We start from the raw sequence: 15,910 nt of genomic DNA on the forward strand, positions 1-15,910 counted from the left end.
GCCCTTTTTCACGTCACGAAAAACGTAGTTAATGATTGGTTCGAGTTTTCATTTGCAGTGCCAGAAATATTTCTTGACCAGTTTGCTTACCCAAAAATGCCCTTTCCGAAACATACTTTATGAAACGACTTGGAAACCCTATGCTTCGATCAGAAAGAAGCTGATGCTGCAATGGGGGGTCTGGGGGGCGCAGCCCCCCAGAAGTTGAAATGACTATGACGATTTTAGCCCACTGTCCAAAAATCACCCCCCCGAATTCTAAAAGTGGATAGAGCCCCTGGGCTTGTTATGTAACTATTGCAAAATCAGTTCGTTAGGAGAAGCGTAGGCTACTTTTAAAGTTAGGTATGTCCAGCTGTCCACCGACTGGAGTTACTGAAGCGAATCTTTCTTCATTAATTAACTTCCGAAACGAAAAGATTTTGTTGAGTATGCGATTTAAATGACAATGATATGGGATTGTGAGAAATAGAAACTTTCTACAGACAAGATTGGCTTGCCCCTTAAAGTTAAACCCAAAAAAGAGCATAAGGTAGCCTAAGAAGACTGAGTGGACGATGAAGTAATCTTGAGTAGACAACTTTTTGATGCAAATGACAAAGTTGGCGTCGGTTTTCATGTCGCTTCACCACTCTTTATGTCATCTGAGGCATGGTCTGACTTACCGCTAGATTCGCCACATTTTGAAACTAATCTCAAAAACGCCTACGCCTTACATGTGTCGCTTTTTTTGTGCGAAAATGTAGAGTTGTAGACTTTTCAACGGTTGTAAATGTTTTCTTGAACTTTTTATATTATTAATGTAATTTTGCTTTACATTACTTACGAACTACTGCAATTCGAAAATTTATTGTGTGTATAGGCCTATAACAGCGATAATGCAGTAGATTGGCCAGGAGGAATATTATTGCGGTTGAAAATATATCTGGCTGCACGATATTGGCAACATTCCCATGTCCACCTCTTGTATAGTTAGTGCTTTGCATTTATTTTCATGAAGAAACTATGCAGCATACTAAGTTACAACATTCACTCTTACAGCTACACTCTGATTCAACTTTACACAGCTTCATGGCAATTCACTTTGAAATACTTTGACTGCAAACTACAAGACTAAAACGTGGCGATGTACAGAGAGAATGAAGGAATAAGGAAATTTCGAAATTGAATATATTCGGCATATACAAACAAAATTGGTCAAATCGACAACAGAGGTATAGAAAATGTAGTACAAGTTATGTCTTGTATGAATCTTTTAAATTACAGATTTTCACTTTAAATCTATTGCACTGTAACAAAGCTTCTCTTCAGTAAAGTTGCTTCGAATCAAAAAATTACGAGGCAGAATATTATTAAATATTTGATTTCTTTGTTCTTGCTGCTTCTCCATTTCATGAGTTACTTATAGCTTCGGAATCAAATGGTAGGCTACTTTTATAACGCAGAATAAGATAAATAGTGACAGACAATGAGCCACAAATTTGACAGACAATGAGCCACAAATTTGACAGACAATGAGCCACAAATTTGACAGACAATGAGCCGCAAATTTGAACCTAAAATTCTGTCAACAAAAGGTTAAAAACTTTTGATTTTTCATTTTTAGATAAAATCAAACCTTTTGTGGACATTAAAGATTTTCATAAACTAAACAAAAATCGACAAAACGTAGTAGATAATAAAATAGCGCACGCTTACATCATTCAAAATCTAAAATATCAACTTGGCAAAAATAGTTTATTATAACAAAGTGATATTACTATCGACAAACTCTTTGTTTGATTGTGGTTTGGTCTCTACAGAAGTGACATTTTTAACAATCTATAAAAATGAGTTTAAAAACTAGTTGCGGTCGACTACCCCAATCCAATGATATAGACATTGATTGAGAACAGGCTAATCAAGTTTCCCGTTTCTATCGTGAGTGGTTACATCTTTCAGCATAGGAAGTCACCACAATAATGTTTCTGCTCATGGAAATCATAATCTAATAGAATCAACGGCTGTTAAACGATCGATTCCAGCTTTTTTGTTGCTGTAATTTGTGGTGAATTCTCCACATCAGTATAATTTGCTTAATCTATGCCTGCCTCAGAGTTGTAAAAGAAACTATGCACTCTGTTCTAAACCCTAAACTGAAAATTTTTTGGAATTCCAAGCTGAAATTTTTGAAGAAATCAACTTAGAAATGACAAGCTGACCTATACAAGGTTCAACAAAAGCCAGACCGATCCTTCGAAACCCCACCCGACCAACACCTCTGGCTGTCAACACAAATAAAACGACTGGATCCATGATTATATGCATAGATTACACCAAAAAGATTTTCTATTCCAAAGTCTTGATTCTATGCACTAAAATACCACAATTGGTGAGTTTTGATGTTAATGATGTCACAGTTATAGAAGTGACACCTTGATGAGGCAATAACTAGAGTTACTTGACACAGATACATTGTAGCCACGTTTGATCAAACAGGGGAATTTGCATCTGTTTAAATATTACATGACGCCATCTTCTTATTACTGCCCTGCAAGGGCGTCATAGATATTTAAACTGTTCTGTGTCAAATAATTATGCTTCAGTCTTCTTAATGACGATATGAACGTATAAAGTCGCGGGCGACAGTTCTTGTCTTCCTTCTGTTTCCAGATGGACATGTCGATAACCTGCCACAAAAGAACACGCTTAATCTACATAACCTATCACGTTATCAGTCACTCCCATTTTTTTGTTTAGTCCAGACAGCAAAGTCTGTCCTTTTTATAATGATTCGAAGTCTGCAGATTTTGCTGTTTGGAATAGATGTTCAAGCACGGTGGTAAAATGAGATAATTTCTTGAGGTTAGTTTTTACAGTGGTTTCTATGACCTTCATCAATAAAGAATAACATAAAATGTTGTACATTTCTGGAACAAAGCTACATAGTACACAACTACACATCTTAACTGGTGATTTGTACCTAAAGCGTGGCACATGTAAACGTTCAGTAAAATATTAAGTATTGCACTAACAAACCACCAACCTGTAGCTATGTCGTTTACAGCAATAGTGTATAAGCCCACGAGATCGTCATCCCCTCTAGAGTCTTTGTCCATTGTCTTAAACTCAATGAAGGCTAGACTTGGAACAAGCAGGGAGAACCTCATTGGTTTGTCGTCTTTCCAATTAGGATTGAAGCCGTTATTCTGAACCACGCTGCTTTTCTGCGAGCTCTGCAAATGCAACGTTGCAAGATATTTATTCTCACGAACCAAATGCATTCTGTAACAATATAATTGATCAATCATTTGATGGTGTCGCAGCCAGGGCCCTGTACCAATGAGATCTTCAGGCCCAAAGACAAGACACTTCTAAGAAAAACGCATTACATCCAAAAAATATAATGGGGTTTATTCAAGCTTCCTGTCCCTTGAGAAAAGGTTACGAGCCCCTAAGATCATCTCGGGTTCAAAAGTACCCCCCGAACCTACCCCTGTCAACGTTTGAAGCATTGACGTTGTAAAATATTTGTTGGCTACTGTCGTTAAAAATCGAAGAAAAGATAAGCCCGCCTAAAACTTCATGAATTAGAATCGTACACTGAAGATCATGGAAACAAAAAATAAAAAACTAGAACACATTCAAAAAGGGTTTTTCTTTTGGGATAGGTCAGGAACTTTCAAAAAAAATATTGGTTTCAAAAAACATTGTTAGTTTCAAAAAAAAAATATTTGTTTAAAAAAAAACATGAAGATTTTTCTTGCAGCATTTCCAAGCTCTTCCGCTGTACAGCCGCCGTGTTGTTGTCCATAATCACTGTGGGTGACGATTAGCATCCGCAGTGACGATCTCGCATCGTTCTCTCTAATCTTCTAATCTAATATATTTGTTTTTGGTCTGTGCTAAGTAGTTTAAGGTTTGTTGATTAGCGTTTTGATTTTACTCTTACCTTGTCCACCGGGCATCCAAGAACGGAAATGACGACATAAGGGTCAATGACATCTTTTGTGTTGTTCGGAGGCTTCGGAAGCTGTTGCGCCGATATCAGCTGTTTAAAGACAAACGATTAACTTTAATCTGTATCTGTTATCAATGTATTGATATCCGCTTTCTTCTGTCATAGCAAACATCTATCATGTGGTACAACGCAGCATGCTGCGGATTTTGTTATTTGGGTAGGGTTAGAGTTACATTTTTGTTGTTTGGACAAGTACATGATTACAATTTTGTTGTTTGACGGATTTTGTTGTCTAGGCAGGTACATGATTCCGTTGCAACTAGTTAGAAAAAGGAATGAAAGATATTTGCAAAACATAAAACAAAAATAATTGACAGTTTGAAGTAACTTTAAAAAACTTTCTTTTCAAACGTTATCAAAGAATGCACCAGCTGCTTGAAGATATTGCCATCTTCTTTAAAGGGCGGGGAAACCCAAATTAACTTTGCGAGTTTTTTGTTTCAGCGTGATGTCATTGTATACAACATGCGTTTTAGCAATAAAAAAATCCAAATTTTGTTGCCCTCGTCTCGCTAAGGCCGCTTTTGTTTGATACCCGTTTGCGAGGTCTCGTTGCGCATCAAGCTGTGATGCTGTTTGCTGTGACGTCACAAGGTACATATAGTTCTGGCCAAAAGTTTAAGACTAGACTTGATTTATGACGATTTTTGCATTACTTCAAAATACTGCATCAGATATAAGATGATGCATAAAGATGATGCAACTGAAACAATATCTGATGCATTATTTTGAAGTAATGCAAAAATGGTCATAAATCAAGTCTGGTCTTAAAATTTTGGCCACAACTATATGTACCTTGTGACGTCACAGCGCACAGCATCACAGCTTGATGCGCGCGAGACCTCGCAAACAGGTGTCAAACAAAAGCGGCCTTAGCGAGACAAGGGCAACAAATTTGGATTTTTTTTTTTTGCTAAAACGCATGTTGTACACAATGACATCACGCTGAAACAAAAAACTCGCAAAAAGTTGATTTGGGTTTCCCCGCCCTTTAAAAAGTTGTTCCGTTAATTCCATGGAATCACAATAAAATACAAACGATTTGTTTAAATTATTTTATACCTAAGACTTTATATTTTTCTTATAAGAAAATTAGTAGCTTAGAAACAAAATGGCTGTAACGCCTGGTTCAATCTAATCAAAAAACAAGGAGCCCAAAACGTAGTGGGCCATCTGTTTTTAAATATAAAGAAATGTTCCACTTGGCATACGTTACATGAGGTTGACAATTACGTGTGTGATGGAATGTTCACATAATAATGGTAGAGCTTTAGCGAATAAATTGCTCTGTGATCTCATAAAAGTAAAACCAACTGCTTAACTTTGCATATAATGGTGTAGATGCCAGGTATCGGGGATTCATAGTTTGTTTTCGCAACGTAAAATATATTTTCGCAAATCACTTACAATAAATCCGCTTACCCGAACTTCAATTTCAGTTGGCTCAGCAAACGGGGAATTCTTATCAACTTTGTTTGGGTTGAAACCCTGGTCTTGCAGCAAGCAGGGGGGCTTTAGGACATATCCACACCGCCCGTTCGCTCTAAATTTTGCTTCATTAAGAAGCGTTTCTGAATCGTCAGTTTGGTAGTTCAGAGCAACTGTAACAAGATGATCACCATCACGTACTAATCTCATAAAGTGCTATCATATCATAGGATTATGACAACATGCCTACGTATGATGGGTGACAATAAATACTGGGCCTATCTACACTACGAAAAGTACTCAATGCCAGGCAATAAAGCTAAACAGAGCGAATTAAATCAACTCGTCGTATCCAGGCTTACGCCAGGTGGTTGAAGATTTAGATTAAGTGGACGGGAAGGCAAGGAAGCCAATCTTCGTGACCACCTTCAGGCATGCCTTTAAGTGTCTTACCAAAGACTCAGCCGCATGCTCTTGAGCGGTGTCGAACAGCCGCCTTTTGAGCGACGTACTAGGGCTCTCACAACTCGGCTATGCAGCCGACAACTAATGTTAAAATACTAAATAGTTAATATAAATTAATACAAAATTAGTAACTAATGTCACTAATCAGTAATACGATATTTTAATATTTTTATGACACATATCAAGATCGTTGTTTATGTGACTTTGCTTAGGTACAATGCAGATTTGTAAGCTCGAAGAGACTTTTTGGGTTATGTTCGAACAACCTCTGCAAACGTTGAATCAATGTACAAAAACGACTGATTTGCTCTCTGAGAACTTGCTGATAAATCGAAGGAATTCAGAAATCCAAACACTTTAATAAATGAAGTAAACAATATCACACCAAATCAGAATGATCAATTTATTAATTAATATATATTTTAATAAATTATTTTTTATGTTTTTAATAAACTTTGGTTATCCAATATAAACTTATCCACAGTGGAGTGTCTTGGTTGGAACAAAACATAACGGAAAACCAGCAACTTAGTTGTAAAATGAAAGTGTTCAAAATTAATCATTTTGAGATAAAAAAATTGTAGGATTTTGAAAATTTATTTTGAAAGTGCAGTTTCTTGAGATGCGATGGATGGCTGCTGACTCGTTGCATTGCGTTACTTTGTATTTCTTGCAATTACATCAATTGCAGTTTTTCTAGGCTCTTTGAAAGCTGAGCTTCTTTGTGCAAATCGGATTTCCACTTCTCAGAAGCAAGCTAACGTGTTAAGTCGTAAGCCTGTTTCAACCAACACACTTGTTCTCCTCTCTCTTGACCAGTTACCACTTGATTGAGAACTACAAAGTTACCACACAGTCCTTATCAGACCACGTCCGTTTGGATTTTCGATGTTTACATGCGCTGCCAAAGCATCGTCAAATTCTAACAACAACAATGAATTTATTTTGGGCTCATCTTGACAACATACAATACAACGCAATGCAATCACTGCTGCCACACAACGGATACCTGGAAGCAGCAAAAGGTTATACATATACACTATACACTACAGTATGCACTATGCAGTCATCTGCTGCAGCCTTGATGCCTGATTTGGTTAAGCGTTTGACTTTATGAACAAAGAAGCTTCAAGATCAATGGCACCAGTTCGACTCTCAAGATGTGCGCTTGAGCAACGCAATCTAAAGACTGCTCTCCATTCAGTGGCACCTAGTGGATGGAATAATTCACAGACACCACTTTAACAATCATTTCTCACTTTTTCTTAAGCCAAGTTTTCTGCTTCGTTTCGACCGCGAAAATTCCAACAAGCTTAATAACTTATTATAATATTGCTTCGAGAACATGTGAAATGCAATATGAAAAAATCTAATCGCTCAGCACAGGAAATGTCTGTTTCATTCAGGAGTTTCGCCTTGGCCTTCATCAAACTAATCAAGGCGCCATGAGCATTGCAGCAACTTTTCCCTTTTTCGTGATTAGCCTATTTGCAAACAACGGCCATTTTCAGTTGTGTAAAGAGCCAAGATTTTTGAAAAGAGTTTTAGTGTATAAATTCTTGCTGTTCTTTTTTTTAGCTTTAACTGTATTTTAAACAGCCTGCAAGGTGCAAATTTAGAACTCAATTTACGTATAGTAGTTTACACAAATGGCTTTATTTTGCTTGTGAAATACTCGTAGAGGTTCGACAGGTGTGGAATGTCGCTCGTGTCTTTGTGGTAAGTGTCGCTGACTACAAAGACTTGGTATTGCAATGTGCTATTGATAGCATTGCTTTAACTGATCACACGGGAACGAAACTACTTTGTTTATGACTCTCGGATTGGAAACCTTGTTTTGGAAAGTTTGTGTTTTGTTCAATGGAGTCATACGTCACAGGAATTTTAAAGCAGGGGATCTGACAAGTTGCTTGATGGGTTTGGATAGGTGTCACAAGTGTTGTCGTCAGTATGCCTTTAACAGATAAACGATAGGCTACTTAAAAGCACCCTGTCATCTTTACGTTGATTCAACGTCTACGGATGTTCATTGATGTTGAATCAATCCAGAAATGATGAAGATTAGCGGAGGTGTAACTAAATGTTACGCTGGGTCAACAAACCAAAGCAAGCCCTGACCCTTAGTCGACGTCAACCATGGCAGGATTTGTTGTTTTGTCCATCGATTTTACTCGTTCCCAGTCAATGATTTCAAACTATTTTTAACAATTTGCCTGTTACCTTCACTGTTGGGGTCATGTGAACACGGGACGTCGTTGTCATTGGAAAGCCCCGAAAGTGGACGGTCGCTTTTGAAATTACAACCAACAGAATTTGTTCAGATTTCTTTTGGTATTTGTCCAGTTGATTTAATGGAACATGGTGAAGACACTTGTTGTTGCGTGGCTTTTCAACCACATTACAAAGCTTTTTGTTATTTTGGCACGGTTGTTGTTTTTTGTGTCATTTAAAAAACTGCTTATTTTGGCAATTATGTTTTCCAACGTCATATTTGCGTTGTGGCTACAAATCAAACCGAGAAGCGATTAGATCTTTATTCAAAGACTTTTCGCGATCGTTAGCCACTGTGTGGATCCACAAGCATTACGGAACCGCTGTTGGGTGTTCGATCCCTCACTCGGTTAATTTCAAGAGCGGCACACAAGTCTTGCGTTCGATTCGAAGATGAAACTCGCCGCCAAGGCAACGAGGCACGATTTTGCAAACTGTGTTGTGGGGGTTGGCCGTTATGATATTTTAAGGCCGGTAACAACAAGAAGCCGGTCCTAAAAAAAGCCGTTTTTTAAGAAAACAATAGTGAGTAAAAGGTTGCTCATGGCTCAAAGCTGCAGTTTTTCGTCTAACTCTCTTCAGGAGCTGTCGTCAAAATAAAGTAACAACAAATAGAGCATTAAAGAATATGCCCTGCTTTTATTTTAACGACGTCTTTGTACCGTTTACTGGTTTCCACGATACTTATGATTAAAATTCCACAGTGTCACAGTATGTTTGTTTTAATATTTTCAGGCGTCCTTCCTTAAAAACACATCTTCTTGAAATAGCATCTAAATGAAAAATGTTCCATATTTAGGTCCACTAGTAATTAGCTTACTGTTAGAACCGATCTTTGTTTCTATTTACCGTGGCATAGTTTTGACAGGGTCCCATAAATCATTTTGCACCAAGGGTACTTTGAAAACATGGAATTTTCTCCATACAAGATACATCTCTATGTTGGTGACAAGACACATGAACTATCTCGTTTCTCGTTTCTTGAAATTTCTAGCTTCACTATGGAAATGCTTATTGCAAGATTGTCTGGTATGTTTGCATTGTCTGGTATGTTTGCTACATACTATGAAATATGTTGTAATAGTAGTCTATGCATAACAACAACAACAACATATTTGGTCGTAATCATCACATTAGTAAATATCTCTATAGTTTATTATTATAAATTACTTATATTTTGCAGGAAGTTGATCCATTTAAGCAAGAAAAGTCGTAAAAAATGGATTTCGATTCGAGACTCATAAAAAAATGATCGAATTAAGCGGTGGTTGGACGTGGGCCGATTGAGCGGATCGACTTGTATCGTTTTCTATATCTGGGTGCCTTACATATGAGAGCCTACATTGAGCGACCGAAAGTTGTTACTGTAGAACTATTCATGTCTACTGTACCTTACAAACATACGCCTTTCTAACCAAATAACACGTTCCCAATTTTACAAAGCTCCACCACCTTTTTCTTATCAAAGCTTTGGTAGAGAGTTTGCTTTGTTGAACCATAGAGAAATAAAACATGGTAACCTTAGCGGGTTTAACATACTTTTTACACACAAAAATATAAGATAATTTAAATAACGTTTGAGTTTATTTTAATTATGTTATATTTTTGTGTGTAAAAAGTATGTTAAACCCGCTAAGGTTATTCTATTTTATTTCTCGTTTTCTTATCATTGGCATACAATATAGGCAGGGCCGCTGAGAGAATAATTAGGGTATAGTTCCCATGAGAGTCTAGAGAGGCCCAAACAAAGACACTTGGTGAGGTGGTTTCTTCAAGTTCCTGGGCCCCTTGAAAAGGTTACGACCCCTAATAAGTGATTATTCCTGCTGCGTCCAAAAGCACCCTCTGAACCCCTCCATACCAACGGCATTGAATAAGCTACTTGCAGTGACGATATCAAACAAGGTACAAAAAGTGTAATGTAACAAACGTAAAAAAAAACTTGCACATGCAGAAACAACCTTTATTTTGAACCTACCAATTTGGCATCCAACGTTCCACATAGGTAGCGGATTGTAATTGCTTGAGTTGGTGCGGGTTCCTTTCGGGTAGATCCGGGACAATTGCCATTGGTTGTGTTTCACAAACGACTCTGGCTGCGGAGGCAAGATAGCAAGTTATTTGAAACTTTATACATGTCCGACCAATATGAGTTAGTTAAATAAGCTGGAGAATGCAATGAAAACATATGGTAGAGGTCGCAAATTAGTTGTGTCTTTGTAAAGATAAAGGTCCCATACTCAGTTACCGAGCTTTAGGGAATGAAAAGATAAGGTTCTCATCACACTAAGCCTTCGGCACTTATGAAAGTAGGGTGACCAGTTCCTTTCTCTCGTCCGCCTTTCCTTCAGCCACAATGCCCAACTATTTATTACACCCTATGTAGAGGTGAGCGGTGTTTATTAACAACCAGCTTAAATCGGGAGTTGAACCAGGTTCGCATTATTGGAAAGTCAGCACCTTATCCGCTGCACCATCCTACCGCTTTTGTGTATAAGATTTGAAATGGCCTGTACTCATTCATACCTGTTCTTGTGCAAGGTCAGTAGTTCTATCTTCATTTAAAGAGGAAATGTAGCGAAAGTCTGACTTCTCTTCAGCATCTTTGAAACTCTTGAAGTGTCTGCTCACAGTGTAGATCACGATCTTTGACAAAGCCTGGGAGAGCTTGATACGGTCCTATTTGAAAAACATAATGATTAGGTCAAAAGACAAAAAAGAAGCTCAGAGAGTCATGAGTGTTTTATTGTAAAAAAGTCCAACAATTATCACCGAAATCTGGCAGCATTTTAAACTGTGTTAACATGCTATGTAGGCAACTGAATATAGCCAGGGCTATCAACATTATAGTGAAACATAACCATGTTGTGGCTTAATCTGCTCATTTTTGCAAGCAGACATATCGACCGATGATGATATAGTAGGCATTACCTTGAAGAGAAGGGCGCAGTTGGAGTAAAAAGACGCTTTTGAAAGCAGCAATCTTTATTTTTGTAATAATTTATAACATATAGTTTTTTTTTGCCGCAATGCATGTCTGCTACAGATAGATGCCTCACTTACTAACCAAACACTTGTTTATGCACTACACAAAATGTTGTCGTCTTCCTCTATTCGTTGACACGCCAGTGAGCGGCATCGTATATTATATTTGGTACTTTCTATTTCGTTTCGAACAAAGTGAAATTGCGAAAGTATTTTAAGAAGCCGGATTTCAAAACTTGGCTGCTTGTTTTGCTCCCAGTTCTTTACAAGGCAGGTAGTGTCAGCGCAGTCGCATAGAGGCACCACCAGTTTTGTACGTTGACGCCGTCAATTCACCTTTCTGTTGACGCTGAGGCTAGCGCCGTCAGTTTATTTTTTAGTTGACGGAAGTTATAGCGCCGTCAACTATTTTGCCGATTTTAAGCGTCACGCGCTATATGCGTCATTTTTTGTTTTCATTGAAAATCTCGTTTCACAATGAGAGTTTCACAATGAATTCTGGCCAGTGCGACTCATCCGAATTACCGGCTTTCGCGTTGGTTGGAATGGCTCCCTGGAATACAAGCGGAAGAAGTCCGCCAAATGGTGATCACTCATATCGTGAGCAGTATCGAGAACGAGGGGTCAGAGAAAGAAAGCGAAAAATCAATGAATGTCGAAGGTTGAAGATACTTTATTTCAAGAGCTCTATGCCCCTGAAAAGAGCGACCCTTGTTAAAATAGCGCTAGAAGTTAGCGCTGACGCTGACGCCGTCAATTTCTTTAAGAGCAGACGCAGTAGCCTACTTTACGCCGTGAAGTTTTTAGGCAATTCGCGCTGACGCCTTCAATTTATTTCATTGGCGCGTACAACACTGGGTACCGCCAAGCAGCCTACATTATTTTCATTAGGAATGGTCAGAATCGTTGAGAGGATAATTTGGGCCCAGTACCAATAAAATCCTCCAGTCCCGAATCGACACTTTTAAGGAAAACACACCATCTCCAAAGAACGCGACGTTTCTTCAAGTTTTCGATCTCCTTGGAAAGATTTCGGGGCCTTAAAATTATCCCGAAGTCGGACTCAAAAGTCCCCCTGGATCCTCCTGTCAACGCTACTGGGAAGTCCCCCTGGATCTTCCTGTCAACGCTACTGGGTGGAGAGAACAAATACCCAGGCCAGAGTCTGCGTGTTTGCAAAAGTGGCAATCTTGAATTTTCTGTTTTAACAGTAGCCTATGTTGAAATATTATGGTGATTATATTAATTAATTATTAAATATATGGTGAAACTTATTTAAACAGCCTGAATCAATGGGCCACAAACACAACAGTCAAAACGAACGATTTTATACTAATGTCAAATGACAGAGAAGTTTGGAAGGCCATGATCGCCAACGTCTGTATCAGAACAGGCACATAGGCTAGTTAGTAAGACTAGAGAAGGGCACTCTAGTTGATGCAGGGAAAAAAAAGCAGAGGTCGTCAAAGATTAACTTATTTAAACAGCTTGAATCAATGGGCCACAAACACAACAGTCAAAACGAACGATTTTATACTAATGTCAAATGACAGAGAAGTTTGAAAGACCATGATCGCTAACGTCTGTATCAGATCAGGCACATAGTTAGTTAGACTAGAGAAGGGCACTCTAGTTGATGCAGGGAAAAAGAAGCAGAGGTCGACAAAGATTAACTTATTTAAACAGCTTGAATCAATGGGCCACAAACACAACAGTCAAAACGAACGATTTTATACTAATGTCAAATGACAGAGAAGTTTGAAAGACCATGATCGCCAACGTCTGTATCAGATCAGGCGCATATAATCATCATGTTGAAATGAAGACAAACAACAATACATTCATTAACTTTTTGATTCCTGAAGTGCTGAGCTGCGTTATCCTGTTAAGTGGTGCAGCAGCAATATTAATTAAAACTCTAAGCTTACATTCTCAAGCAAGATTAAATCCGTCTAGACAGTTTTAATTTTTAACTGTGTCAGCAGTCAGCACCTATTTATCAAAGACTTTACATATAAGTTATTACCATGCATATCGGGATCTGTTATGTAAGCTTTCATAAATAAGTTATTAAGATAAACAGATTAACCACATTTACCTCAACAACAGAAGCAAAGAGTGATATTGCCAGACAGACAATATGCATGTAGCTTGAACGTGCCACAAGCAATATGAATATATAGACATCTTTCACCATTAAATGACGTTTGAATTATGTAAGAAAGCTTACAATTTAACAAAAATGTCAATAAAACAATTGAGTTTGAAGAGCTACTGAAGTGATTAACTTTGTTATTCCGCTGAAGTTTGAACAATGTTGTGCTAAAAAACTCCCAAAATTACGAAATTCGTTTATATTATGCTTTTAAAAACCTTCGAACCTGGTAGTTTCAACTAAACTTAGTACCGACTGTCACTGTATTGTTTCAAAGATTATTTGGTCAATATTTGTATCATCATCAGGGTTAACGTAGAGTTTTTGATTTTCAGGCGAGCTTCATTCGTCCTGGCTGGGCTGTCACGTTTTTCGCGTCTACGACGATAGATGATTGTTTTGTTGCATCCAGTCGTGGACGTCGCCACAATTGCATCTGGACTGAAAGGCAAAACGCTAGACCTCATCTTGGCAGCAAACAGGATTGCCATAAAAGCCGTATCAACGCCAAATTTGAGCGTTTTTTTTTAATGCGTTTGACTGGCTATTTTAACTTTGGCATTTAATATACTTTAGTCTTTTTTTAATTTTTTCAACATTGTAAATAGTTTAAAAAACGTTGTTTTATCAATGCGCAGTAGCTTATTTACAAAACATCATGTTTGAAAAGGCAACTATTCCCGAATCTTGATGATGCTTTTCATAATATTGCATTTTGGGCTGATTTTGTGAACAGCATGATTACTACCATAGCCTAAGGTGTTGCGACCGTGCCATATTTTAACCTGAGAATCCATTAAAAAAACGTCAGATTTCTAAAAGTTTGTATTAAAAACGCCAATATGGCAATCCTGTTTGCTGCCAAGAGGCCTAGCCTTTGGCTTCCAGTCCAGATGCTATTATGGCGACGTCCACGGTTCATACTAATGCCTAGTGATTGGAGATTTATGTCAATTGGACGAGAAGGCAAGGAAGCAAATCAATTGCACTCATTTTTATATGAAACAGTTTATTTGTTTTGCGTGCTGTGGCAGCTAAAACTTTACCAACCTGACTTGTCTTTGCTTTCTTTTTAACTCCATCTTCTTCCACGTCAGCAGCTTCATCTTCATCACTCACTTCTCCGTCATCAAAAGAGCCAAGTGGAAGTCGCTTTCCTTTTACAATAACTTTTTCTGCAAGATGATTGGCAGTGACTGAGTGAAAATGTTCACTAAGCCAATAATTACAAACTACTAATTGTTCGTTTGCTGATTTTAGGTGAGGTTATATTCAGTTTATTTTTCACCATTACAACAAAAAACAGTATATACCAAACATAGCAGAGATCTACTAAAAGATAGAAGAAATAAAACGAGAACTTTATATCGTGCTTGATACCAAAACAAGACAATCAGTTTAAAATATGGCACGGTCGCAACACCTTAAATAATATGATTGGAATAACTGGCGAACCGCGACTAGCCCATACCGCTGACCAGATCTTGAAAATGTCAGCCAGTTTGTTCCGATATACCATCGAAGTTCGATGTTGCTTTTTCAGTGTACCTATCTTTCATCTCTTAGAAACTCATGTTTAAAACTGCGGCAAATGACATATTCATTTAACATTTTCTACGCAAATCTTGCTAAGCAAAAAAATAACACAGCTGCGATATTCTTTTTTGTTTGAACAATAAAATACAACACAAACTATGCCATCACATATTCGTGTTGGTCAAATGCATTGCAACAAACGGACTAGAAAAAGACGGTTGGCAGCCGTGCTTACCTATAAGGTCAGCTGGACTAGGTAGCATCTGTTCATCTTCATTGATTTGTTGAGTTAATAATGTGGACCCGAGAACTTTCTGAAAAATCATAAAAAAAATATGAATCCGCTCTGGTCCATATTCGATGATTTTGATTTAAGAGTATAAAGGGCTTGGTGAAATTTCCAGTTTGTTGTAGAATACCAAACAGACGGGAAATTTTACAAATACAAGTTCAGCATCTATATATAGCCTATGTATGTACATTATCCTGCTTTGGTTTCACTTTTGTTTTGAGTAAATTTTCACCACTCCTTGATACCGGATATACATTTTGATATATCTTTTTGGCGCTTTACTGTTGGTAAATGTTTTAATTTCAGTTAAGTCACTGAGGTAATGCCGCAGATTGAACGGCTAACAGATCGCTGACCAACTTGATACATCGTCCACTTTGATTGATGTTGGTTCGATTCCCTGTCCGGTAATACCAAAGGCGTTGGAAAAATTTAATCGGTCTTGGTCATGTCCAGTTAAAGCGTTAGGGTTGCTTATGCTTAAAGCAAACACAATTTTTGCAAGAAAAAAGATAAGTATTATTATTATTATCAGCACTTTTGTTCACTATGAGCAAATCTTGACATCACCTTCAGAATTGTGGCCATCTTCGTCTGTTGCGGAATGCTACAATGATTTTCTATCGACAATATCACCGGGTATTTAGATGCCTAAAAACAAGTGACACGTTATGTTTGCAGCAAGGAGGAACACTACAGGAGGTGGTGAGTGAAACCAAACCATCAATTTATAGGATGTGTTTTTCTTGCAAACAATTGAATATATTTTCAAAAATTC

The 15,910-nt window shown here is 37.8% G+C and overlaps 1 protein-coding gene across 1 annotated transcript in view; it reads right to left on the minus strand.

Annotated features, from left to right (window-relative positions):
• Window positions 1-877: 877 nt before the first annotated feature.
• The window catches only part of LOC145768845 (1-phosphatidylinositol 4,5-bisphosphate phosphodiesterase delta-4-like), a gene marked incomplete at its 5' end in the record, with an annotated part of 36,139 nt that continues 21,106 nt past the window's right edge, over window positions 878-15,910 (minus strand). Inside the window, 9 exons of the mRNA XM_082580451.1 lie at window positions 878-2,669; window positions 3,026-3,215; window positions 3,932-4,030; window positions 5,423-5,601; window positions 10,143-10,260; window positions 10,691-10,843; window positions 14,355-14,479; window positions 15,076-15,154; window positions 15,703-15,783. Coding sequence (XP_082436577.1) covers window positions 2,575-2,669; window positions 3,026-3,215; window positions 3,932-4,030; window positions 5,423-5,601; window positions 10,143-10,260; window positions 10,691-10,843; window positions 14,355-14,479; window positions 15,076-15,154; window positions 15,703-15,783 — 1,119 coding nt within the window. The remainder of the gene's footprint in view (window positions 2,670-3,025; window positions 3,216-3,931; window positions 4,031-5,422; window positions 5,602-10,142; window positions 10,261-10,690; window positions 10,844-14,354; window positions 14,480-15,075; window positions 15,155-15,702; window positions 15,784-15,910) is intronic.

The sequence above is a fragment of the Aplidium turbinatum genome, chromosome 4 (assembly GCF_918807975.1).
Source record: "Aplidium turbinatum chromosome 4, kaAplTurb1.1, whole genome shotgun sequence".
Lineage (NCBI taxonomy): Eukaryota > Metazoa > Chordata > Ascidiacea > Aplousobranchia > Polyclinidae > Aplidium > Aplidium turbinatum.